General features: G+C 52.0%; 1 protein-coding gene across 2 annotated transcripts in view; it reads right to left on the bottom strand.

Annotated features, from left to right (window-relative positions):
* Positions 1 to 26033, bottom strand: part of ZNF423 (zinc finger protein 423) — a 321385-nt gene that overhangs the window by 219760 nt on the left and 75592 nt on the right. Inside the window, exon 1 of one of the 2 annotated variants that reach the window (XM_082366607.1) lies at positions 3803 to 9525. The exons of the other annotated variant lie outside the window; for it this stretch is intronic. Coding sequence (XP_082222733.1) covers positions 3803 to 3893 — 91 coding nt within the window. The 5' untranslated portion in view covers positions 3894 to 9525. Of the gene's footprint in view, positions 1 to 3802; positions 9526 to 26033 lie in introns of those variants that run through there. 2 annotated transcript variants of the gene reach the window in all.

Here is a 26033-nt window from a genome sequence, read left to right as displayed (position 1 = left end):
ACAGCGTGACCCCTGCCGGGGGTCTGTCCCGGGGGCAGACGATGCGGGCGTGTTTACAATTCACAAGCCCACTTGCCCTGTGCTCTCCCCCTGTACGTAGTTGCAGGGGGGCCAGAATTCGCAGTCCAGGCAGGTGTCTACCACTTGCAAAGTGTTTATCCTGGAGCAACATTTTGCTTTAATAGAGAACACGTGCTCCATCCTAACAGCCCGTATGTGTCCTCCAAACAGTATCACCAGCAGCACGTTTCCCGAGGGCCAGCGCGGAGAAAGCACTTTTGGAACCTGGGCATGAGGTCAAACCCCTGGCTGAACCTCACCTTGGCGTTTTGGCCCTGCTTGTAGAGAAGGACACGTCTCCATGAACGCTTTCTCACACACACCTGGCCTGGTGGGATGGAGAAAGAGAGGGACTGGGCCGGGTCTGGGCAAGGAGCCTGCCAACCCCAATTAGAAACTCTGCTTGTGCATCCGCTGCTGGCCCCAAATTCCACAAGGCAGCCACTATTTATCTTCAGGGTTAAAATATTTGCAGTGCAGGCAGCAGGGTAACATTTAACACTCAGCCTAAAGGGTCCCCTTGGCAGCAGAGCTGTAGGCAAATATTTTAACACATAATTTGCTGTCCAAGTTCCACTTAAATAAGGAAGAAACTTCCACATCCTGTCTTGGGGGGTGGGGGGAGCGCCTATTACTCCCCTGTCAGTGTGGACGGCTCCGTGGATGGAATTTCAAAGCCACGGTCAGCCAGACACTGAACCTGACCTTGGGCTGCATCACACGAGCCTCACTGGGATGCTCCATCCTGGCCGATGATGCAAGACTGGGTACAGGGCCCCCCTTTCCACAGGCCCGTGGTTAACCAGGAAAACAAGAACCTTCCAGAGGATGTCTCTTTAGTTGTCAGGAATTCTAGAACCCGAGGCCAAAATGGTTAGCAGTGTGACAGCAATCACTTTTCTCAGACCAGATCTTCCAATTCATTTGCAGCCTTCCCCCAGGGACCCATGGCCCAATAAGGGAGATACATTAGGCTTATTATACAGAGGGCAAAACTGAGGCTCAGATAGCTCAGACAGCTCACTCTGTCACTCAGATCATGAGTGGACCAAAGCTCACAACTCCAAGGCCCCCACCATTACACAAATGAGTAGAACGGACTGGAGGAGACTGGGGTGAAGATGTACACCCACCCAAGGGGGTGGGCCCTGCTCAAATCCTCTGCATAGTTACCATACAGAAAAGCAAGGCCCAGTACAGACATTAGCTGTTTTGTTTTGTTTTTAATGAAGGAAATCCATATTTTTATGTGAAATCTCTGGATTTTTAAGTGTTAACTTCAAATTTTAAGAAACATGGCATGAGTGAAACAACAGGCCTTGGAGGGCTGGATGTAGCCTGGGGCATCTTTACCATGGGGCACACCCAGCAAGAGCCACTGGGCCCCACCTTGGGTCAGACAGGGAGTTTAGCTGTACAGTGATGAAAGTGTCCGTTCTTTGGAGATTTAGAACTGGGTTCAGGTTCCCTCCTGTGTGACTTTGGTTGCTTGCACTTCTAAGCCTCAGTTTCCTTGCCTAGAAAATGAGGAAGATATCACTTCTTCACGTTCAGGTTGGAGAAGCTCCCTATGGGAGCTATCATCCTGGTGACCTTGCCCCAGGTCTCTGCCACCCAGGCTGTGGTGGGCAGTAAGCTTCCCCAAAGCTGGAGCCATATCAGACACAAATCTTCCACATCTTTGGTCAGTCAACAAACATTTTTCTGAGCACCTACTATGTGCCAGCCACTGCTCTAAGTGATGTTGATGCCCCCAAGAACAAAGCATAGCTGCTTACCCTGCTGAGGCTGACACTGGTCACAAGCACCTTGCCCTTTATAGGCAAGTACCTGCTGAACGAATGCATGACTCTCCCCTCCCAGGGGATGTTCAGGTGCTGAGCTCAAGCCACAAAGGCAGAGAGAGATGGCAGCTTCCTGCCCCCCCCCCGACCCCACCCCCGGCTCCCAACTATGACAGGTTAAGGAAAGAGAGGAAAAAAAAGACGGTAGATGGGAGGGAGGGAAAGCGGGAGGATTAGAGCAGGAAGGGGAGAAAAAGCAATCACAAACACCCTCACCAAAAAGGAAAAAAATTATATTTTTCTAGCCGGTCCTTAACGGTGTCGCTCCTCCGAGCCTCACAATCTTAATAAAACTGATCTCGCCACATGCAGTAATGAAGCACAGTCGGACAAAGCCACCCTGGAACCATGAAAATTGTACACTGTTACCGCCTCGTGACCTCCTGAGGCTATGACCACTCTGCCCTCTCCTTGCTGTCATGTTTTGTCTCCGACGGCCGCTGGGAAGGAGGAGATGGAGAAGCAGGCCAGACCTAGGCAGGGGAGGGAGGACAGGACGCGGGGCAGCATGGGGAGCTCGATAAATCCAGCTAATTTGTGGCCAGAGCCATGGCCTGGCGCTCCTAATTGCTCCCGGTCCAGGAGCAGAACTCAAGCCGCGGATGCTGGGGTGCAAATCACCCCCAGCAGCCATGGCAGAAAGAGGAGCTCCATGGAGGAGAAAAGGGGAGCCGGGGACAGATGCGCACCCCAAAGACAGGACGGGTGGCCAGGCTGAGCAAGAGTGGCTCAAGGTCAAAGGCAAATACAAGCGGTGCAGTTGGAGCCCAGAGCCCTCAGGCCACACGGAGGTCGCTCGGGGATCCCGGCAGGTCCCCCCCTCTCTGGCCTCAGTGGCTCCATCTGTAAATGAAGGCATGGGCCGTGGAGCAGCAATTTTTAAAGAAGGGCACCTTAGTGACTCTTCGCTGTGCCAGGGGCAGGCCCGAGGGCAGAAAGCCGAGGGTTACCTCCCCACCAAGGAAGCCCCACTCTGTCTGCTGTAGACGCTGGGGTCCCGCTGAGCAGTGCTTTACAGATGGAGTTCCACTGTGAAAGCAGGAAGTGGGCAAAAGTCCAGCCAGACAACTCCTCCTCACCGTCCAGGGCTCAGCTCAATGAACCTTCGCCCCAACAGGGCCAGCCCCCCACACGCACTCTGGGTGCTCACCGGGCACCCCGCTTTCCTGCTCTTACCACAGCAGTCATGGTCCTCTTTGCAGAACATCCCACCGGCCCCGCGCCAGAGAGCGGGCTCCAGGCAGGCAGGGCCAGCATCGATTTTGCTCATCTGACTCCCCCACCCCACTCGGCCCCCACCATAAGGCCTGGCACACAACAGGTGCTCGATAAATGTATGCGAACCACACAGTCTGAAAGGGCCCTTCCTACCCTAGCATTTGAACGTCCAGCCATGGCTCTGCACGTCTCTGGGGAAACTCGAGACAGTGGGAACAAAGCCAGGAACAGGCCCCTGGTCCTGCCCGCTGCCCCAGGACTCCAGGAATGGAAAGGACTCCCTGCCCTTGGTCCTGAGGAGCCGCTGCTGTAACCCAGAGGCCAGCTGCCCCCCAGCGATCCTCCAGACCAGGGTCTCCGGTCCAGCCCCGCGAGGGCCTGCAAGGCCAGAAGCCCCACTCCCCGCAGCCGCAGCGGAGAGGCTGTGCAGAGCCTTTAGAAATTAGCAGGCTGGGGGGCGTGGAGACAGCCCGCCCGGTGTGCGGCGTGTCCCCGGAACACTGAAGTGGGGCCTGGAGGAAAGGGAACGTGTCTGAGGGAGCGGCTTCGCCGCGTTGCTGCTGCTGAGGCGGAAGCCAGAGGGCACTGACAGCTTCCCGAAGCCGCTCCCCCGGACCCCACGGCCCTACGGGCGGAGGCCCCGCCCCCTGCAAGGACCCTTCACCCCCCTACCGCTTCACCTCCTGCGCTGACTGAGGCCTGCCCGCTTGCTGCTGACTTCCCTCCAGCGCCCAGGAGGGTGCCCAGTCCCGCAAAGGCGCTGTGGGGCATTCCGGAAGTCTCCAGAAACCTGGACCCGTGGGCAGCTGACAGGACAAAGCCAAGGGCCCACACAGCACACTTGAGGGGCCTCGGGGAAAACACAGCCTTCGCTCAGGGGGGAGCCCCCTCTTCGGGGGTGGATTTAAGTGGGGAGTGGGCCGGACCTACACCCGCCAATCAGAGCAAGGCCTGCTTGGAGCCTAGGAGGAGGGCAGACCTGGAAAGGATTAACCACAGATCAAAGGTCAAGTGGGCAGCGCAAAGGAAACTTCCAGACCCACTCCAGGGGCCCAGGTGGCCACCTCGGATGGCCAATATCCGCGTGATCTATATGAGCACGCACACCCACGCCCCATCACCACCCCCTGCTCATCCTCAAACCGTCACTTAACTCGGATTTCAAACTGCTCGCGTTGTTCTTTAATCAACATGAAGCAGAAACCTTTTATTAAATGCTGCTAATTTTTTATTGATCACACTGTGAATCATTTCATTTTCCATTACCACAAATGTCTCCTATCAGAGCTCCACGATTACGCTTTTTTATTCGGTCTCAAGCAACTTGTCACTTTTAATCAGTTTGCCATTTCAGTATTGCTCAAAAATTAGAAAGCGGGATCTCTGTATCATTACTGCTTTTGTTTAAAAAAAAAAAAAAAGTTTCCATATAAGAAGGGTTATTATACTTTGAATAAATATACATGAATCAAATTCAAATGAAATTCCTCCCTGACTCTAACCAATTTTAGCATTAGCTTTTATAATTTTTTTAGGTTTATTTTCACGGAAAGACTATTCATAATTATTGCTCGTACTCTCCCAAAACACTTATGTTACTAAAGTGTGAAATGTCTTCTAACACAAAGACAGATCTCTGGGAAGTAATTACAGAAATGCATTCAGGGGCAATAATTCTATATTAGCTGTCAGCAGCAGACATCCTCTGAAAGGCACTTGTTATGAAGGAATTATTTGTGTAACCATTGAAGGCATGGCAGGCAAGCCCACACTGAAAGGCTGTGTCGGACCAGAAGCTTGGGCTCCCTCATCAAGGGTCAAATTAAGTTTAAATCATTACCTTGAAGCCAAGCAAACGCGTACCTGACTGTCTATTGTGGAGACGTTTTTGAGACGCACTCAAGCGCGACGTGGTCCTCCCATACCCAGCGTGGTGCAATTACCCTGAGTCTCAAAAGGATTCTGCCAGGAGCTTGTCACAATAGGGAGAGAGGAGGTGGCAGGGTGTCTGTTAAATGCTAACTCATGTCACCAAACAGAATTCTCAAGAATTATAAATTGCCAAGATGCCTCGCAGCTGACCCCCGCGCGTTAAGAAGAGCCCAGAATATTATCAGGAAAGCGCAAGAATTCACATCAAAGGCAAGAAAGGACTCTCTGTGGGGAGCCCACGGGGATGCAGCTGAGGGGATGGGGACCCAGTGGACTACCTCTTCGGCCCACTGAAGGTACAACTGGGGTCTGGGCGGTGATGCCAGCTCCCTCTGGGGTGGAAAAGTACCCTGAAATGAGGGCACGTGGACGCAGCATTGGAGGGGGACCAAGGAGATGCCTTCATTGTTGTCTGAGCTTTATCCCCAACTCTTGGCCAGTCCAGTTGCCTCTGCTCTCTGAGCCTCAGTTTCCCCAACTGTAACAACATCCTGCATCGACACTGTGTTGAGGGTATTAACAGAGTGACTAGAAACAAAGAAGCTGCAACCTTAGCCCCCTCCTGTTCGGGGCCTAGTTCTCCCACCTATAAAATGGCAGGACTGATTCTGGAGCCATTAAAGGAGCCAGCTGGCCTCTGAGTGTGGGGAGAAAGCATGGGGGTAAGGACAGAGTGTCTTCCCAGTTCACTGGGTCCCACAGACACCTCGGGAATTGCTGAGACCCCTCGAGCCTCAGTTTTCCCCTCTCTAAAAAGGACACACTGAAGATCACTGCCCTGAGTTGTGCTCAGAAATCAAAGTGTGAAACACAACCCTAGGCTTCTTTAATCTGCTCGGCCACTGTTGTTGGCAAAGGGACAGGTGCTTTCTAAGAAAACTTGGGGCAAAAGGCACAAGAGCTACTTTCCCCTAACAGCATGGGGCCCAGCTACCCTGGGCAGTGCCCACAGTTAACTGTCCCGCCCCCGGCTATAGTACCCTGATCTTTCATGGGGCCAGCCCTCCCCATCCCCCGCTCTGAGGCTCACTTGGGGCAGGCCCCACCTCCAAGCTCCAAGGACGGGCCCATGACCCAGGCCTGGACAACCAAGGATGGACATGTGACCCAAGTGGGGCTACTGAGACCCAATCCAAGCCATTTTCTGGAACCACTGGGAGAGAAGTTACCTAAAGTGATGGTGGGGTGAGCAGAGGTGACAGATGGAGAGAGGGGGCAAAGGGCGTTTGAGCCACGCCCTTTGACCCAGTCATGTCACATCAAGGTTTATCTGCTAGAAAATTCCTGTACCTGAGAATTCACTGTGAGAATATCCACCCCAGAATTATGTGTAATAGCCAAAAACAAACAAAAAAAACCAGACCACATCTACATTTCCATGAATGGAAGATGGATAAACTGTGGTACATTCAGAGAATAGACACCATGCAGCAATAAAACAGAGCTACACGTATCAACAAGGATTAATCTTCCAAACATAACACAGAGAGAGAGAAAAAGCAAGTTGCCAAAGATAAACTATGGTAATACGATAAAATACGACAACACTTATAGAAAGTCTAAAACATGTATACCAATAGTATTGATATACCATTCATATGTATTTCAAGAAGAAAGACATACATGGAAATGATAAATGCCAGGCCCTGGGGGGAGGGAGAGAAAGATGATTGGGAGCGCCGTTGGGTGAACGGAGCTCTGTTCCTTATGCTGAAGGGTACGTCTTGGGTGGTCATTATTCTCTTTTATGTATCTGAAATATTTCATGATAGAAAAGACTATTGCTGAGCCACTAAAAATGTTTAAAAGGAGGGATGGTGAATGAATTGGGGAATCAAAAGGAAGCACAGAATTTTAGGTGGAGAAGCCTCCAGAGAAAGGATAGGAAAGGCCAGCTTTTTCAGAATTTAAGACTCAAGGTATTGTTCCGAGGCCATGTGGTCAGTTAGTGGCAGAGCCAGGGCTAGTCCTCAGGTCCATGGATCCTACCTCAGCCCTGTGCTCCTCCCCCTTCATCCAGTGTGACAGGGGTGGAGAGGGGGGAGCAGAGGAGGGAGAGGAGTTTCTGGCTTGAGAAAATAAATGGTATCTAAGCACTTGGTTCTACTAGGGCAGGAACTTGTCTGTTTTGTTCGCTGTGGAATCCCCAGCAATTAGAACAGCACCTGGCACATAGTGGGTACACAGTAACTATGTACTGAATGAATGAATGAATGGATGGATGGATGGATGAATATAGACTGAGATGAATTAAAGTTGTACACATCCATTCCTTAGAACAGACCCTCTTGGACAGGATCCCTTTGCTGCACCACAAGGTAGTCATTTTTAAGCAAATGCTGATTTTCCACCTTCGTGTCTTTAAAAAAAAAAAAAATCAATGCTCCAACTCTGACTTCTCACCAATTTTCTGACCCTCCCGTAGGCAGGCTGAGATTGTGAGTCATGGCTGAGTCTGGAAAACCACCTTTGGGGAGATGAGAATGGAAAACAGTCTAATTTAAGGAGGAGCCAGGTACTGCCTAAAACGCATCCCTGCCCCCCCCTTCCATGAATGCACATCGAATGGAAAAAATTACTCAGACTCTCTCTGCTGGAGAGCGTCTGATGGCTGGGCCGACCAAAAGGAGCCGGTTGCTAAGAAATCACACCGGGCAACGTCAGATGATCACTTGCTACAGGTGAGATATGGGCAGGGTCAAAGTCCAGAACAGTTTCTGGAAATCTTTACGGCAAAGCCCCTTTTCTGCGCAGGGAGAGGAGGAAAAGCAGCCGTGTTGTCAGGGACCCACTGTGACGTCTAGTTTATGAGACAGAGACTCTTAGCAGCCTCAATTACAGATAAGGAAATGGAGACCCAGAGAGGGCAAGGTCACAGAGCTAGAGGATGGCGGAGCAGGGATTCCAATCTCCAAGAGGCCGGTGCTCCTTCTGAGCACAGAGGTGCTTCCCAGGCTGCCAGGTCAGGGTTTCTCTGGGTTCACTCCTCTAGTGCAGAAAGAGGTGAACACAGAAGTCTAGGCCACCGCAAAGACGGCCGTGACCACAGCCTGCAGCCTTCCCACTTGGAGAACACCAAGTTTCCATAGGGTCCGGGTGGTGCCATCCCATCTCCGCCACATTAAATAAAGAGATGAGGCAGGTGGAGTGTCACCTTCTTCTCAAGCCGAGGTACCACCCCAGAAGGGCAATCATTAGCACCAAGATCCACCAAAGGCATGGAGCCCAGGGAGTGAGGTCCCGTGGGAGACCCCAGCTAAGAAGGGCACAGGGACCCCAGGTGGCTGTAGGAAAGACTGAGGCCAGCCCAGAAATGCCCAAGCTGGGGGCTCTGCCCATATTTCCAATAGGAATCCACCATTCCTGCCCTTGGGGCTGATGCCAGGCATGTATCAGGCCAACCAGTGGTCCCACCTAGCTTTCTGCCCGGAAAATGAGCTTCTTTCCCACAAAAATGAGGCTTTACTATTATTTCTGATTGCAAAGATAACTGCGATTAGTATCACAGAGAAAAGTATAAAGAAAATAGTAAAAATCACCTGAAATCTCACTCCCAGAGGTTTGTGCTGTGACCACTTTGATGAATAAGATCTCGCATTTCCGGACGCACGCAGCAATCCTCTTATGAGTGGGATCCTGAGCTGCACGCCCACTTGTAACCTTTTTACACTTTGTGCCGAGATCATCTCTTTCAGGGATCACTTCTTAGCGTCTACCTTTTTTTTTTTTTTTTAATTTGACCATGCCACAGGTCAAACAGGATCTTAACAGCCTGCAAGATCTTAGTTCCCCCGACCAGGGATCGAACCCAGGCCCTGGCAGTGAAAGCACCGAGACCTAACCACTGGAGTGCCAGGGAATTCCCCTTAGAGTCTGCCTTTACAGCTTCCTCTAGAGGGAAACCTCACGGTTCCCAACACCTAGTTAAATATAAACAGGTCCCAGTAACAAACTTGGGAGAGGTGGGCTTGTTCTATCTCAGAAAAAGTTTCCTTGCTCTGAAAATGGGTTCACCCTGGAGTCCTGGGTTAACAACAGGGTTTCTGGAGATGAGGGTCAAAGGGCCACCTGGGTCAGCATCACCTGGAGGGGGATCCTGTTAAAATGCAGATGTCATACCAGCAGCCCCTCTCTAAATATGAGGCCCAGAAATCTGTATTTAACAAGCCTCCGTATCCCCGCCCCTAGGTGCTGTCCTAATGTCTTTAAAATAGAACTGAAATAGTAATGATTCTCTAACACAATTTTTCAATCACCACACTAGACCAGAAGGCTGACGATGACTCCCAAGAAAAAGAACTTGCTTCGTGCACCAGCACTGACGCACGGAGTCAGGTCTGCTCCCCAGTGCTCAGCCCTCCTCTCTCCACACCATCCTAGCCCACCATGCCTGCTGCATCTGTGCAGAGGACAGATGGCGTGTGGTGGAGAGTTTGGGCAGCCAAACTTGAAAGGAAGGATGCTCTCAGCCTGTGACCCTGAGTGGCCCTTGAGCCCCGTCTCTGGGTGTCACTCACACGTGTGCACACCCATACACACTCATGCACACTCACCATCAAACTCCTGCCCAGCAGGAGTTGAGTCGGGGCCTCTTTCTCACACCCACTGATCCCAGGGAAAGTTTAGGAAACTCCCACTCTGGGAATTCTCAGTTGGCGGCTTCCTTTCCTCTCTTCACCAAATAGCAAAGGAGGTTTTTCCCCTCCTAGTCATGAAGTTGGGATGCTTCCTGGGTTTCGTCACTAACAGCTAAGCACAGGACCCAAGTCATTCCAACCCTCCAGGGGCCAAGCCAGGAGGGTTTCCAGGAAGCCCCTCATTCTTCTGTCCTTGGAGGAGCCCAGGTGGGGGAAGTGAGCTGGATGTTTCTGGGAAGCAGGCCCCCTGGGAGACACCTTCCCCTCTGTCTGCCAGCTGCTGGCTCTGCATCACAGAAGACGGCCACAGGAAGGAGGGCCAAGGTCCCCAGGGCCAGCCTCACGCTTCTTTCCAGAAGAGAGATGCAGGAGCATTTAAGACACATCCACTTATTCACAAAACAGTTACTGAGACCTACGATGCGCCAGGGACTGTCCTACGGCACAGCAGGGACGGAGGTGGGCAGACCCTCTCGGAGAGTTTACCCTCTCATCAGGGACAAAGACGGCAGATACACAGAGAAACAAAGTCATTACTTTGAAGGAGATAAAATAGGTGATGGGGCGGGGACTAGGGGAGGCCAGCTTTAGCCAGGGTGGCAGGAAGGGCCCCTCTGCAGGGGGGGCATGAGCTGAGCTGTGGGGGACAAGAAGGGACCAGCCGATCAACACATGGAGAAGGACATTCTGAGGCAAGGAGCCTGAGCACAACGGACCCTGAGGTGATGGGGCATCGGCTCCATTCCAGGAAGCGAGAGGACGTCAGTATATCTACAGCCAGAGCAGGGAGAGCAGCGCTGGGCCTGAGGAAGGCCCAGGACAGCCATCAGATCCTGACTCAGACCGTGACTGAATGAGTGCGAGTGCCTCGATTCAAGGCAAACGTGAAAAATCCAGAGTGAATTCTGACAGATTGAAGGTGACCATGTGCAAGTTAAAGATTGTGTGAGAGCCTCCGGACTTTAATTCAACTTGGTCACATCTTACTAGCAAACGTTTCTAACATCAGAGGGCCGTGTCAGTGGCACACACTGGCTCTGTGCAAAGGGCCGTGGCTGGGGCACAGGCTGCGAGGTCAGACCTGGGTTCAAATCCCATCGTTGCCAGACAAGTCTTCTGATTTGTCAAAGACGAAATTATATTCAAAACCATGCTGGTCTTCCAAGTGTCAGACCACGCACACATGGCCTCTACCTACCGACACAATAACAGGATCGGCCTCAACAGCCCTGCCCGACTTTGAACCCCTGAACCACTGACTCTTAGCCTTGGAAAGATAAAGCGCCACCCAAGAAGGACAGCGGTGAGGCTTCTGCCCCTCCCCAAGGGCAAGGGTCTGAGCCAAGACCCCACAGCAAGGAGGCAGCAGGCTCGTCTTGGGACCCCTAGTCTTGCCCCTCAAGCTCTCCTAGCCCGTATCAGGATGCTCACCTCCAAACCACGCTCGTAGAAAAGACCGCTGGACTGAGGGGGCTATCACTGTGTAACAATGTCATCCACCCAGACCATGATTCATAAGCCCAGGAATCTAAGAATTTGGGCCACTGTGGCAGTGACCTAGCCCAGGAAGGCATTTGAAACAGGTGGCCTGGGCTTCCCTGGTGGCGCAGTGGTTAAGAATCCGCCTGCCAATGCAGGGGATGCAGGTTTGAACCCCGGTCCGGGAAGAACCCACATGCCGCGGAGCAACTAAGCCCGTGCGCCACAACTACTGAGCCTGTGCTCTAGAGCCCACGAGCCACAACTACTGAGCCCGCATGCCACAACTACTGAAGCCCGTGCGCCTAGAGCCCATGCTCCGCGACAAGAGAAGCCACCACAATGAGAAGCCCGCACACCACCACAAAGAGTAGCCCCCGCTCGCCACAACTAGAGAAAGCCCACATGCAGCAACCAAAAATAAATTAATTAATTTTAAAAAAAAAGAGTGAATATGCATTAAAAAAAAAAGAAAGAAAGAAAGAAACAGGTGGCCTGGTGCATCACGCAGCTTCCACCCAGCCAACAACTGCACACATGGGGGACCACATCGCTGACCCTCTCCCAACCCTGCCCTGCCAGGCTCAGGCCTGGTGGGCATTCAGCAGCCCTGAATAAGGAGCTGCAATGCTCGCTCCTATCCACACAGCTTGTCCTGGACTTCCCAGCACCTGCACCAGTTGTTTGAAAGACTCAAGGGCCTGGGAGTCCCTGCCAGAACCGGTCTCTACCTCTGACAATGGCACCATCGTCAGAGAACTCTAGCCGTGGATATCTCTGCAAGCATCTCACCCTTTAAAATGGGTGCAGAGAGCAGGGCAGGAAAACTGTCTCCAGACCACTGAAGGGGAGTACACAGAAGAGCAGGCTTGTTCTGGGATATCACAGGGCACAGAACCAGAGCCCGGGGGGCCATCCAGGAGGAGAAAAAACCTGCCCCGGTTCATCACGAGGACTGAGAACATGGTCTTGACCTCCGATGAGCTGGAGATGCACCCCTGTTTCACAGCTCATGAGCTGTGTGACCACAGGCTAATTACTTAACCTCTCTGAACCTCAGTTTCATACCTCCTCCTTGTCCAAGAGGACAGTGACACTGCACACCCCACCCCTCACCCTATCTACTTTTAGTTCACGTTTATTGAGCACTTAGTTACTCAGTAGGTGCTCAATAAACATGACGACCGGGGCTGCCGCTAGGGTCCAGGCAGTTTTGGAAGGAAAAGAGCCTCCCCATCCCTGGAGGCATTCAAGCAGAGCCTGGAAGAAAACATGTTGGGGAGTGGCTTAGAGGATGGGGGCTTCCAGGCTCCCTCCCATTCCATGAGCTGCTGCATCTGCCCTCTGCCCAGTGCCTGGGAACAGCCAGCTCCCATCACCACTACTGGAAGGCTGAGGACAGACATGGTCTGTCGGGCCAGGACACATGTGCCTGGGGTTCGGACAGCTGCCTTGATTTCTGGATCACCAGAGGTTTATTAGCACCACAAAGCGCAGCCCCTTACAATGCTTAATGAGAGAAGTAATCATTATGGGGGGCTGGGGGGGCAGGCAGGGGTCGGAAGGAAAGAAGAAACTTTTTGCCAACATTGTGAGTTGAGTGCCAGGCGGGATGGACTTAAATCCTCCCTCAAAGGCCCCCCTGGGCAGGGCACTTCCTGCAGACAATTGGAACTCAGCCTGTAGGGTTCGACTTCCTTTGTGTTAACTAATTTCTGACTCGGGGTTTTCAGCTATTTATTTCTAGAACAATACGCTCACTGCAACGGCCGTCCAGTGCGGCAATCTTCCTGGCGGTGACAGTGTGCTTTCTCTCCCCTGCTTTTCTCCACGGTAGGAGGGGGGAGGTGTGAAAAGCCATCTAAAAGAGGTGGGGAGAAGTGGTCCAGCCCTGTCCTCCCCAAGTGCAAGTCTCATTTTCAGCTCTCTGGAGCCAGAATGCAAGGCAGGACCCCAGAGGGGTCTTGTAGACCCAAGATTTCAGGCCAGGCAAGCGACAAGGCGGGGGAAAGAGGGTCCAGCCCCCAAAAGGAACTCTTCCTCCATACAGTAATTAACCGAGGTTCCCAGAACCCTTCCGCAAGCAAGCACGGCACTCGCCTGCTTTTTCCCCTCTCTGTAATCTTTTTCTAATTTGCGTTGCCGCTTCCTGCTTCCTCCAAGCCACCTTAATTGGAAACTCTTTCGTTCACACGGAAAGTTCCTCTCTGCTCTCTGAGGACACCTATCGAGGGTGGAACCAGGCTCTTCATAATAATTCTTACCAGACATGGCTAATAATGACCCTCTTTCGCTAATGAAAAAAACACACACATGCACACATCGTGACTGCTGTAATTAAGCTTGTGACGAGTTGAGTTGGAGGGAAATTAGATTTATTTACATGCTGTTCTGTTGCTGATGAAGCACTAGCTATAGGGAAGACTTCTAATTAACCCTCGTTTAGAGGCTGTGCTCTCTGTGCCTCCTTCCCTCTACATACCCTTTGTAAATTGCAGTTAGTTAAAAAAAATAATAATAATAATTAGCCATTCTTAGAGTTCATTCTCTCCCGCAACTCTCCTTAATCCTTGAGCTGTGTTGCCCAGACGCTGACAGTAATAAAATGCCTGAAAGATTTCAGTTCTGAACTGTAGTCACGTCAATTCATCAGCTGAGTGTTGCAGGAGAGCCTGCCCACAGCCAGGCCCTGTCTAGGCACCCACTGGATCAGAAGCGGAGCCAGAGACAGGCCTTTCTCGGAGGAGGTTAGGATGATCACAAAGGAACCCGGGGAGTGTCCAGTTAAGGCAGAAATCACAGCAAAGGGGCCTGGCTGCAAGCAGGCTGCTTTTGGGTTTGAGGTGGAAGGAACAGAGAGGCACTGAAGGGCTGGTGAGGGAGGGAAGACAAACAGATGCAGCATTTAAGCAAGATCCGGGCAGAGCCCATAGAGGCGACTGGAAACCTCGAGGTCCAGAATCTGCAGAACAGACTTGCTGCCCTTTGTTGACCGCTTCCTCCACCTTGTGTGTGTGCAGCCATGTCTGGGAAAGAAAGAGGCCCAGGATGGCCAGGGCTAGAAACACACACAGGTCCAGGGCTAGACGTTCACATCCTGGAAGGCCCAGGTTCCTAGACCCTGGTTTCCAGGAAGCCGTGTGCATCAGACAAGGGCGTCTACCACCATTTACCATAGCCCCTTGGGTCCAAGAGGCCACACAATGCAGGACACCCATGAACTTAATGATGGCTTTCTTGGGAGGAGGGAGAGTCATTTCACTAGACATACACGTGGATATTAAAATGCACCCCCAATTTCAAAAATGTTAGACAATGATAAAAATTCACATCTTAGAATCAAAGCAGTAGGATAAGCAAGTCTTCAGAGGACAGCCTTGAAGGAGGCCGGACCCTACCTGAAATATGCAGAATCAGGCAATTTCCCCACCCCCACCCCCTCCCCCATGTCCCACCGACGGCCAAGGCAAGGAGCGTCTCGGCAGTCACAGCCGACTCGGGTGCTGCCATCTCTCAGGGTCGTCCTTCCCTCCAGCTGTATGGCGCAAGGGGTCCCTGCCGTTCCCTTCAGGGCCCCAGGGAAGCTTCAAGTTGTAAGAAACCTCAGAGACCGCCTCATCCAGCCCAGCTCTTACCTGGCCAAAGCCACCCCCTCCAGCATCCCCCCCGAGGGCTGTCAGAGCCAGCCGGCACACCTCCAGGGGAAGGTGGTTGCGACAGTCACCAGCTCCCAGGGCACTGCCAGGCAACGGAACGTGATGATGGAGGGAAGCTGGCACGGATGGGCTGGGAACACGGGGACAACGCCCATCCTGAGTTTGGTTACTTGTGAGCACCTCTGACAAGTGAGGAGTGGGGGAGGGCAGGCATGAACATGCACAGGCTTCAGAAGCCACGTCTACGTAGCTGCTCAATTACTTGAGTTTTCTTCTAAAGCATGTGAGACTTTTTAAAAGCCTAAGTCCTGCTGAAAGACAACACAGCTCTAGGCTCCAGAGTAAAGTAGTAAAATGAATTTCATTCCATGCCACCCACATACAATAAACCTGGCTTGTGCTTGGGTGTTTTGTCTTTCTTCTAAACTACTAGCCACGCTGTACAATGACCGTTACTTCTTTTCCCTTAGACTGTGCAACGTCGGGCAAGGCACTCGTGGCCCCTCGAGGAGAGGGACCACATCCAGCACCTCTGCATCCTCCATGCCAAAGACAAAACAGACTTTCCATCAACGTGTGTCAATAAATGAGGCCAAGAATTTCCAATCTCAGAATCCCCTGGCGGTCCAGTGGTTAAGACTCGGTGCTTCCACTGCTGTGGGCCTGGGTTCAATCCCTGGCTGGGGAACTAAGATCTCATAAGCCGCGTGGCACAGCCAAAAAAAAAAAAAAAAAACTCCAATCTCAAAAATCACATTTTCCTTGACTTTCAATATCATATCGCGGATTCCATGGGTTTGTGATGTTTACTACTCACCCAACTTGCTGACTTGCTGTATAACATCTCCCACATTCTCCTTCTATTTACCCTCGCTCGGGAGTTCATGAACTTGTAGCAAAGGCAGCCCTTTGTAAGGTGTTCACGCAATCACTGCCACCTTCCCGGACCCAGGGAGGGGCTTCGTAAGTGTGAAGTGAACAGGGAAACCAGCCCCCAGCTCCTGTTCAGGAACTGGCTTGATCATCCACTTGCTTGAAGTAAGTTTCCAGGACATGAGGAGGCCCTACACGCTAAGCACCGCATGGCCCACATCAAAGGTTAACACTGTCTAATTACCCTGCGTTTTTAAATCACCATAGCCCAATCCCATAGAACTCATGCCTGTAACTTCCAGAATTCAACACAGTTCTGCAAGTTATTGGGACTTTTGGGAACTCAAACCAAGCCAGATGCATGACCACCTGCCTGCGAATCCCCCCCTTGGGTGGAGTGGTGGGGAGCCTGACTCAGCAGGAAAAGCCCCCTTGCCATCGATTCTGAAGAAGAATGGCCTCGAAGACACACACCCACGCGCCCGGGACGCCCCAGCAGCAAACTCGGGTTTACCTGCCGCAGCAGGTGCGAGAAGATTAATTTCCCCAAATGCTCAGAAGGGGAAATATGTTACAAATGACAAGTCAAAGAAAGAATGATGTACGACTCCTCGCTCAGGACCTTTCATCAGCTCCTCCCCTCCACCCCGTTGGTCCATTCCAGCCGTCGTCACCCTGGCTTAGGACCACGTCACCGCTTCCCGTGACGACCGCAAAACCTTGGTGGCTTATCCAGCCACTCGCCAAACCCTGGCAGGGGGTGGGGGGGACAGATGCTAGGTGGTAGGCACCAGAATGTTCTTCTTGCTCCAACTTCAACTGCCAACAGTGGAAAATGTTTTATCCAGGAGCCTAAACATCAGAAGTATCCACATCAAGGATTTCTTTTAAAAGATGTTTAAAATAATCATCCTTTCAAAAAATATTCCGCCCTCATACTCCTTAAAGAGTGACACTCCAAGTCTAAATTGTAGCGGCAAGGGACGCACACTTCGGTGACAACATTAAAGAAATGCAAGGAAGTGATGGCCATAAAAGTCACGCTAGTGGTTACTGCTGGAAGGAGGAGGGGGCTGTGGCTGGGATGGAGAACACAGACGGGGCTTCTGAGGTGACTGGCAAAGTTCTCTCTCCAACCGTGGGAGGTGGTTTCAATGACGTCCCGCCTTATAAGAATTCACTAAGTTCTACATTTGTTTTGTGGGGTGTCCGTATCTGTTTCAGTTTACAGTAAAACAGTTCAAAAAATAATAAAAGGAAAGCTTGCTATACCGTGGAGGTGATGCAACCTAAGGGCCAGCGAATGGCTGGAGGGTAACACGAAGGCAGCCCAGGGTCAGCTTACAGGTGGATCATGGTAGACTCGCCACCAGCATGTGGCTCGTGAAAGTTCTCAGTCCGGAATAAGCTTTGTTGGGAAATGGATGTTTTAAAGAATGGAATTGCACTTCTGCAAACACATACACCTTTGTCACATACCAAAATTTCCTGTTTTCAGCCACTGTGCTCATATGGAATTAAGATCCCCAAACTCTGGAAGTGTCATTGGTTTGGAATGAGTTGGGGGCCGAACATCCCCACATCCCCCTTTAGGCATCAGGGCTCCCCGAAGGAGCCTAGGCTGGGCCAGGAACCTTGCCCCTTAGCCCTGTTCTCTTCACTGTGCTGAGTCTGTAAAGAGAGGTTTCTGGCAGGGACACCCCACTGGGCTGTAAGCTATTTAAGGGCCAGGATCACTTCTGACTTGCTTACGCTGTAACCCCAGGGCCTGGTGTTTGCTGAATGAATGAATGAGTCACCATTTTACAAGAGCTTTCCTCTCTATTACATTCCACGGATCAGGAACCACACCTGCCTTACTTGCCATGGAACCATCAGTGCCTAACCCAGGGCTCAGCACACAGAAGGTCCCCAATATATTCTTATAAAATAAATGAATGAAAAAGAACAGCTGTTCTAGGGATGGAGGATACAAAGATGACCAAGACGTTGTCCTTTTGTCAAGGACCTCCTCATCTAGCAAGGAGAGGCACAAACCAGACGATGTGATGAAGGCAAAGGCAGAAAATGAGCAGGTGGTGATGGGAGCACAGGAGGGGGCTTCGAACTGTGATGGGGAAATCAGGGAGGGCTTCTCGGAAGAGAGGACGTGGATCTGATTCTTGAAGGAAAACCCAGAAAGTCTCCCCACTGGAAGGCAGGCAGCGCCTCCTGGGAAGTGTCCAGGGTCTCCCCATCCACACTGAGTTCTCCGCAAACCATCTGCCATGTCTGCTGCTTCCACCAAGAGTCATCTCCCCAAAGTCCTCTCATCATGCCATGATCACCACCTCCCCTCCAACATACACACACACTTACACACACACACCAAAGAAAGCTCTTGGCCTCCCAAATACAGTGTGACCCGGGACAAGTTACTTAACCTCTCTGAGGCTTTGGTTTCCTCAACAGTTAAAGGGAGATGATGACAGTGGTGCCTGAATTAGAGGGCTATTGGAGGATTACACGCCATAAACCATGGGAAGTGCTCAGCGCAGCACTGGGTACTGTTACTGAGAAGAGCTTCCTTCTGACTGCCATTGTCATTACTAAAGAGGGCATGCTTCCGAGGAAAGTGAACCCGAGTGTGTCCCCAGCCGTCTCACACTTGCTGACATGGGCCTTGGATGTGCAAACAGATCTCCTTTGATCTTGTTCAAAGGCAGCATCTAATTCAGCAGGTCTGGGGAGGGGCCCGAGATTCTACATTTCTAGCCAGCTGATGAGTGATGCCGGTCCGTGGACCACACTTTGAGTAGCAAACACTTAGTCCAACTGACCCCCAGTCTCCTCCCTTGGAAAGTGGGAGCGATAACAACCACGGCACAGTGTTGTTACGCTGATTAAACGAGGCAATGTGCGTACAGAAAGCCCTGGCGCTCAGCTGGGTACGTGGTTGGTGCTGAGAAGATGACGCCCCCTCCCAACCCCCGCCTCCCTCCTCTCCTCCCACCAACTGGCTAATTCCAAATAGTATTCTTCTTGGCACACCCTCACCCAGAAACAGTGTTCAAACAAGGCTTAATGGGGGATGAATGAGTGAAGAAATCCCTATTTAAAACCCACTCGGCAGGGCTTCCCTGGTGGCGCAGTGGTTAAGAATCTACCTGCCAATGCAGGGGACACGGGTTCAAGCCCTGGTCCGGGAGGATCCCACATGCCGCGGAGCAACTGAGCCCGTGTGCCACAACTACTGAGCTTGCGCTCTAGAGCCCGCGAGCCACAACTACTGAAGCCCGCGCACCTAGAGCCCGTGCTCCGCAACAACAGAAGCCACCGCAATGAGAAGCCCGCGCACCACAAGGAAGAGTAGCCCCCGCTCACCGCAACTAGAGTAAGCCCACGCCCAGCAACGAAGACCCAACGCAGCCAAAAATAAGTAAATTAAATAAATAAATTTTAAAAAATAACCCACTTGGCAAAGAGGTTGAGATCCAGAAGCAGAGCCTGCAGGGCCCAGACCCCTGGAGATGCAGTATGGGTATAACTGCCAGATGTGCCAGGAAAGACCTGTGAATCAAAATCTCCCCGCCGGGTCCCGCCCCACAAGGAAGTGGCCACCACTGAGGACATCCACCCGGGCAGCATCTGCCCCTCCCCACGTCTCCCCTCACCTTGGCTATGGGAGACGTACAGTTGCCAGGACAGAACTCCCCACCCGGAAGCCTTTGCACAGCGCTTCACAGGCGCATAGACCCTGTGCACGCTTCCCAGCACTATGAAGCTGTCCTGGCGTCCAGACCAGAGGACCGAGGCTCAGAACACTTTCCCGGCATAAGGCCTGAACTGTACTTGCCAAGCGTGGTGGGGAGCAGTGCAGGGCTCGCAGCCCCCTCCCTGTCACGCAGAATGTCAGAAGGACACACGGGGCCCCCCAGTACCCTCCACCCTAGGAACCGCGTGTGTTGACCTGTGGTTCGTATCTTTACCCTCGGTCTGAAAGGCTGGCTAGGCCAAGCCCAAGAGTGGGTCTTGGAATATATCACCTTAATAATTTAGGGGGAAATGAACTAAGTAAAGAGCCCACAGCCTTCACATCTCTGAAATGAAGATGTTTTTATTTCCGGTGTTTCTTTTCATGTCCCTTTTCTATTGAGACTTAATTTAGATGCAGTAAAGTGCTCAAATCTTAAGCAAAGGGGGTGACACGTTTTTACAGAAGACCTTCCCAGGACCCCAAAGTCTCCCACAGGCCCCTCCCAGCCATGCCCCAAGGCCAGTTGCTGCCGGACCTCTGTCACCAGACACCGCTCTGCCCAGTTCTGAATGGCACATAAATGGACACACACATCACGCTCTCTTTTGTGTCTGGCTTCTTTCACTCAACATCATGTCTCAGAGATGCATCCAACACTTGGGGATGGCGTTGCGCCATTCGTCCTCACTGCCGTGTTCATACTTTTAAGTTTTGCTTTCTTAAAGGTCAGGTCCAATCCCGTCCTTTTTCTCCCCCATCGGTGTCACTGACTAAGGGCTCACCTTAGACCACAGAGCAGCTCACCCCATTATTTCTGTTCTGCCATTTGTCTGGTTGCTGGTTTGAGGTTAAAAGCATTTCCATTACTGCACGTGGCAACCAAACTTCACTGAGCTGAGAACTCCCTCTCTCCTCCGAGCACCACTGATGCTGAGACGGCCTGCCTGAGCGGGGTGGGGGAAGGCGGGAAGGGGCTGCGTCTGCGGGTCACCTGCTCCAGTGGACGGGCGGTGGCAGGTAGGAGGGCAGAGCTGGGAGGGTTGGCAAGAGCTCTCCACTGCACCGAGGGAGCTTCACCACACCCTCGCCCCTGAAAGCCACTCCCAACGAGCCTCTTGCCTCTGGTGTCCGTTATCCAGGTGGGGACAAGAAAAGTCCATGCCCTCCACTTTCCTTCTCAGTCAGCCAGCAGACAGAGCTTTAGGAGAGGGTGTTGTAACATGGTGAAGCCACTTGGCAGTTTTTCCAAATAATTAAGCAACCCACATCTCCACTGACTGATGAATGCATAAACAAAACTTGGAGTATACATACAACGGAATATCATTCAACCTTAAAAAGAAGGAAATTCTGACACACGCTACAACATGGATGAGCCACGAAGACATGCTAAGCGAAATAATCCAGACACAAAAGGACAAATACTGTTTGATTCCACTTCCATGAGGCAAATTCACAGAGGCAAAAGTAGAAGGAAGGTTTCCAGAGGCTAGAGGGAGTGGGGAATGAGGAGTTAGTGTTTAATAGGTAGAGAGTTTTAGTTTGGGAAGATGAAAAGAATTCTGGAGATGGATGGTGGTAATGATTACATAACAATGTGAACGTTCTTAATGCCACTGACCTGCGCATTTGACAATAGTTAAGACGGTAAATTATATGTTATGTATATTTTACCATAACTTTTAAAAAATTTTATTGGGGAAAAAAGTAAAATGTTGAGAAAAGGCAGGCAGATGCAAGAAAATTAAGGCAAAAGTCATGATCTTTATATGAAACAAAAATTCAATTCAAGGCAAATACCATTAAATAAAACAATGAGAGTTGTTTTATATTTTTTAAAAATTCAGTGAGGGTTTGCAGCCATGGTAAGTCCAAAGTAGAAGCAAGATGCAGAAGGGTGTACAATCTGCAACCAGAGGAAAGAAGACAGTAAAAAACTCCTCTCCCTTCTCTCTCTTGCCCCCAACATCACTGCCGGAGAAAGCAAAATTTGTGGTGTGCAAGAAAACACACAAGCTTCCATCAGACAGAGCGAGTTCTGATCCTGAAGGCAGTGGGACACCCTCCCCTGGACGTGTTGGTCCATGCTTTTCTCAAGTCTTGGCACCTTCAGAGCAAGTCCCAGGCTCTGAATGACTCCTTCCTCCAGCTTCTTGTAAAACGAGGTTTTGCACACTGGAGGGCCCAGGAAACTCAAAACAGCCAGTCTCCAACCAAGGATCCATCTGGAACTGATGCACAGATTCCTCTGCTTCTGAGCAATAATCAAAGCAACAGCCCCCAGCACTGCACACCACGCCCCCTCCCTCAGAGGCCAGGCTCTCTACAGCCTTTTCTCTCTTCACACTTCACAGCAGTGCTATGAGGCAGGGGCACGGGCTACATTTTACAGATGAGGAGACTGACGCCCATAGAAGACAAGTAACTGAGCTGAGGTTCCAAGCAGGAGGCAAAGCTTGGATGCAAGTTGATGACCTGTCAGACTCCGGAGCCCAATTCTTAACCATTAGGCTATGGTGCCCTTCTGAGACATGTAAACAACCTAGGGGACTTCACAGCCTAAGTCTCCATGGACAACTGAATGGGTAAACAAAATGTGGCCTGGAAAAGCGGAACTCAGAGTGGGCCAAGGCTGGATCAGGTACACAAAGCCCAAACCATCCTTTAGCAATAATCTCACTGATTCACACTGAGAGTTTAGAGTTTTCAAATCACTCACATCTAAGAATCTTTTTGCTCCAACAGACCATGGAGGCAGATAGGAGAGATTTCGTTGTCATCCACAACCAATAAGAAAGGAAACTTAGAGGAATGATCAGAGAGGGCCATGGATAGCTAAAAGTCACACAGCAAGTTCCTATCAAGTTAGGCCTAGCATCCAACCAGGCCTCACCTTTGACCCCAGAGACAGTCAGACCCCACTAGGCTCCCCAGAATGTGCCCCCAGATACAACATTCCGGAAGCACAGGGATACAGATGGAATTCTCTGAAGTCCGTGCAGCCTTCCTGCCAAGCCACCACATAATGCCTGCCTGCCAGCCTGACATTCAGCCCTCCGTTTTTTATTGCTAATTAATTTGGATGGAGATGTCTTTAAAATGAGACAACGTCGGGTCCTCCCCACTGTCTGTGAACCAATTTCATTACAACAGAAACCGTGTTGCCAAAATGAGAAATCCCCTCCTTTTCAGTCCTGTGCCCTTGAAGGCATCTTATTAGAAAAGACCATTTCTTAATTAACATTTTTGATCTTTAATCCATTACACATCCCTCTAATCCTGTATGGAGGTGCGGCTGGCCCACTTCCACGGGCTGGCTCTGGGCTGCGTGAGGCTGGCAATTTCAGTGCTGAGGGCTCGCTCACAGCTGGACTCCGCCGCGGACAGTCTGCCGCTCCCAGACACCACCTCTGGTCCAGCCGTGGCTACATTTCCTGAGCGGGAACCAGGAAGGGGGGCTCGGTGCAGACACCCCCAGATGGGCCAGTCTGCAGACGAGAGTTCATTTCATTAACCCCTGAACCCCTTCTCTGCTCGCCCCAGAATGGTTTCAAGCAAAGGCTGTTTTTAGTAGCTCTGTCTCCCACCAAGCCTGAGAGCCACGAGGCTGGCCTTCCTTCCCATTTGCACAAATCTCAAGCAACCTGACCACATCTATACAAAGAGCTGGTCCCAGCAAGGTCATAGGACCCCACTTTGTAAAGCTTTGGACCTGCTCAGTGACTCCGTCCTTCCAGAAAGACTTTCTTCATTGGGTTTTGAGGACCCCACCCTCTCCTGGGTTTCCTCCTACCTCCCTGACCATTTGTCCGTCTCCTCAATCTCTCCTCCTCATCCCAACCTTCAGTACTGATGCCTCATGGACACAGACCTCAACTCCTTTGTTCAGTCTGGGCTCACTCCCCTGGCAGGTGCCTCCATCCCAGTTTTAAGTACCAACTACACACTCATGACCCCCAACTACATCCCTAGTCTCATCCTCCCTAGATCGCAGGACCACACACTCATAAACACACAAGAGGCATCTCAAACTTACGGCCACAACCTAACTCTTGAGCCCATGGCCACCCTCCGCACCAGAGCGGCTCTTCCCAGGACTGCCGTCACAGTGAAGGGCCCCTCCAGCCACCCAGCTGCTCAGCCAAAAACCTTGGAGTTGTCCATGGTCCCCCTCCTTTTCTCATCCCCAACATCCAATCCAGGAGCAAATTCTGTTGGACCTCCTCCAAAAAAAATTCCCGATCTGAGCTCTTCACCTCCTACCTGTGGCCCCAGCCGCTCCATCTCTCACCTGGATGAGTACACGGTCGGCTTCACTGCCCACACACGGCTAAGGGGGCGCCTCCCCAGCTCCCCTTCAACTCAGAATAGAACCCGGGTGCCCACCATGGCTCAAGGCCCTCCGTGAGCTGCTGCCTGCCTGCCTCCCTCCTCAGCTCCCCGACCTCCCTCTGTGCCCCCTTGCCCACGGTTCACTCTACTCCAGCCACACTGATGCTACTTCCCTTCTCTGCCCTTCAGTGAGCCCAGCTCCTTCCCACAGTGGGGAACGTCTAGAACATTGCTCCCACCCCCTCTGCGTGGCCCACTCCCTCTCTGCTCAAACACCCACCCCTTGGCAGAGGGCTCTGACCGCCCTCACCTCCTCCCCGCCACCCTATCATTCTCCAGCCGGCCACCCTGCTGGTCCCCTCCCAGTGAAAACATATTATGTATTTGTTGGTTTACTTTGCTGCCGTCGTCTCCCCCACTAGACTCACAGCAGGAATTTTGTTGGCCCTGTTCACCACCTAGAACAGTGCCCGGCACTTAGTAGGTGCTTAACAACATTTGTGACTGACAGAATGAAGCCTATTGGGACCTTGCCAGTGGTGACTCAGGCTCACGGCCATCACTGGCCATCAAGAAGTCCTGCAACACCAGCATTGAAGTTCATCCAGCAGCAACTGAGATGGTGATTAGACGTTCAGTAGAACTTCCTGGTGATGTATGTTCTGAAAAATTGTCCATGAGTGAATAAAGCACAGCTTGAGCCTCTTGCTGGATTACTGGGGGCAGGAGGGAGAGAAAGCATCCATAGTGACAGGGGAGATGGAGCCTCTGAACAGTTAAGGGAAAGGGACAAGCTGACACGTGGTCCTTCAGAGACTCCAAACGGCGGGACCAGAGTTCATGGAAAGAGCAGGCTCCCGGGAGACATATGTGCACAGAGGGCAGGCATGGGGCTGGGCCTTGAAGGACATGCAGCTTTGGGGTAGGTGGCAGGGGAGGACACTGCAGGAGGAGGACACAGCCCAAGCAAAGGCACGGGGTTGGAATGAGGACGCAGGACGCAAAGGGGGACACCCCTATAAGAGACAGTTTCTGGGACCTGTGGAGTCCTCCACCCATCTCGATTCTCCCAACAAAATGCTCCAATGAGACCCTCCACGGGACCACCTGCCTCAGGGCACCACGACCTCCCAGGCTGCCGAGGGCCCCTGAACCCGGCAGCCACAGAGCCGGCCTGGAGCATGGGACTCCAGGCTCCCAGTCTAGTACTCCTGCCTTTCAGCACTCCTCAAGCTCCCCCTTCATCTGCATCCCCACACCTTGAACTGAGCCCTGGAAGCCATTGTGCTGCAGAGCATGAGGACAAGGGCCCTTCCCCCAACAGCAGCAGGGGGCCAAGGTGGCCAAACTGCCCTTCCCCTCCCCCAGGCCAGGGGTGGAGGGTGCCGGCTGGCTGTGGAGGAGCAGGCTGGCCAATCTCTCCCTGAAACCAGGCAAGCTCCCTTTAAGGAAACTCTGCCATGGCCCAAGCAGGCATCTTCCAGCCAGGCAGGCCCCAGGACCTAGGCTGGGGATAGTGCTCGGGGAGGACCAAGGATAACACCCGTGATGGAGACAATTCAGCACCCACCACACAGGCTGCCCTTGCACACTGGTTCATGCACCGCCTTCACCTTGTGATCCCTTCACAAACCTGTGGGTCAGACTCAGGCCCACCCCTGGTCCCTGGGTTGGGTCCCAGCTCGGGAGTGGGCTGGGGAGGGGAAAGGGGGGTGCCAGGTTCTAAAGTCAGCCTATGAGGGGAAAATGCCATCTGCCCTGAGATACAGCTGCTGTGGCTTGGGATACACACATGAGGATGCTGGCCGTGAGGTGCTTGGCTCCTATGTCAGGCGTGAGGGGTGAAGACACACATCTTAAAATGCCAGAGTCACAGCCACCTGACACATGAGGGCCACGCAGACCACCATCTGAGGGAGCAGCAGGTTCTCACCTGCATCTCAGGCTCACCCAGGCAGCGCCCCCATTGACTGCAATGGCCAACCCTCTTTAAATTGCGATTGCCCTCTTTTCTTGGCAAATGTGCATCTGAAGTGGGAGAAGTTAAATGAGCTAATGATGACCTATAAGTATGCACAGATGGCTGTCAGCAAGGGCGGGCTGGGGGAGGGGGGCGTAAGATGCTGCAATGCAGCTCTGCCACAAACCTGCTGTGTGACACCGAGCAAGACCCCTAGCCTCTCTGAGGCTCAATTTCCACATATGGCAACAGGAAGGGTAACAAAACCTATGGTCAAAGGGCTACTTCAAGGATTCAGTGAGATAA

Source organism: Balaenoptera borealis, assembly GCF_965194805.1.
Source record: "Balaenoptera borealis genome assembly, chromosome: 19".
Classification (NCBI taxonomy): Eukaryota; Metazoa; Chordata; class Mammalia; order Artiodactyla; family Balaenopteridae; genus Balaenoptera; species Balaenoptera borealis.
Note: the sequence above shows the minus strand (reverse complement) of the source record. Positions and strands in the feature narration are given on the sequence as shown.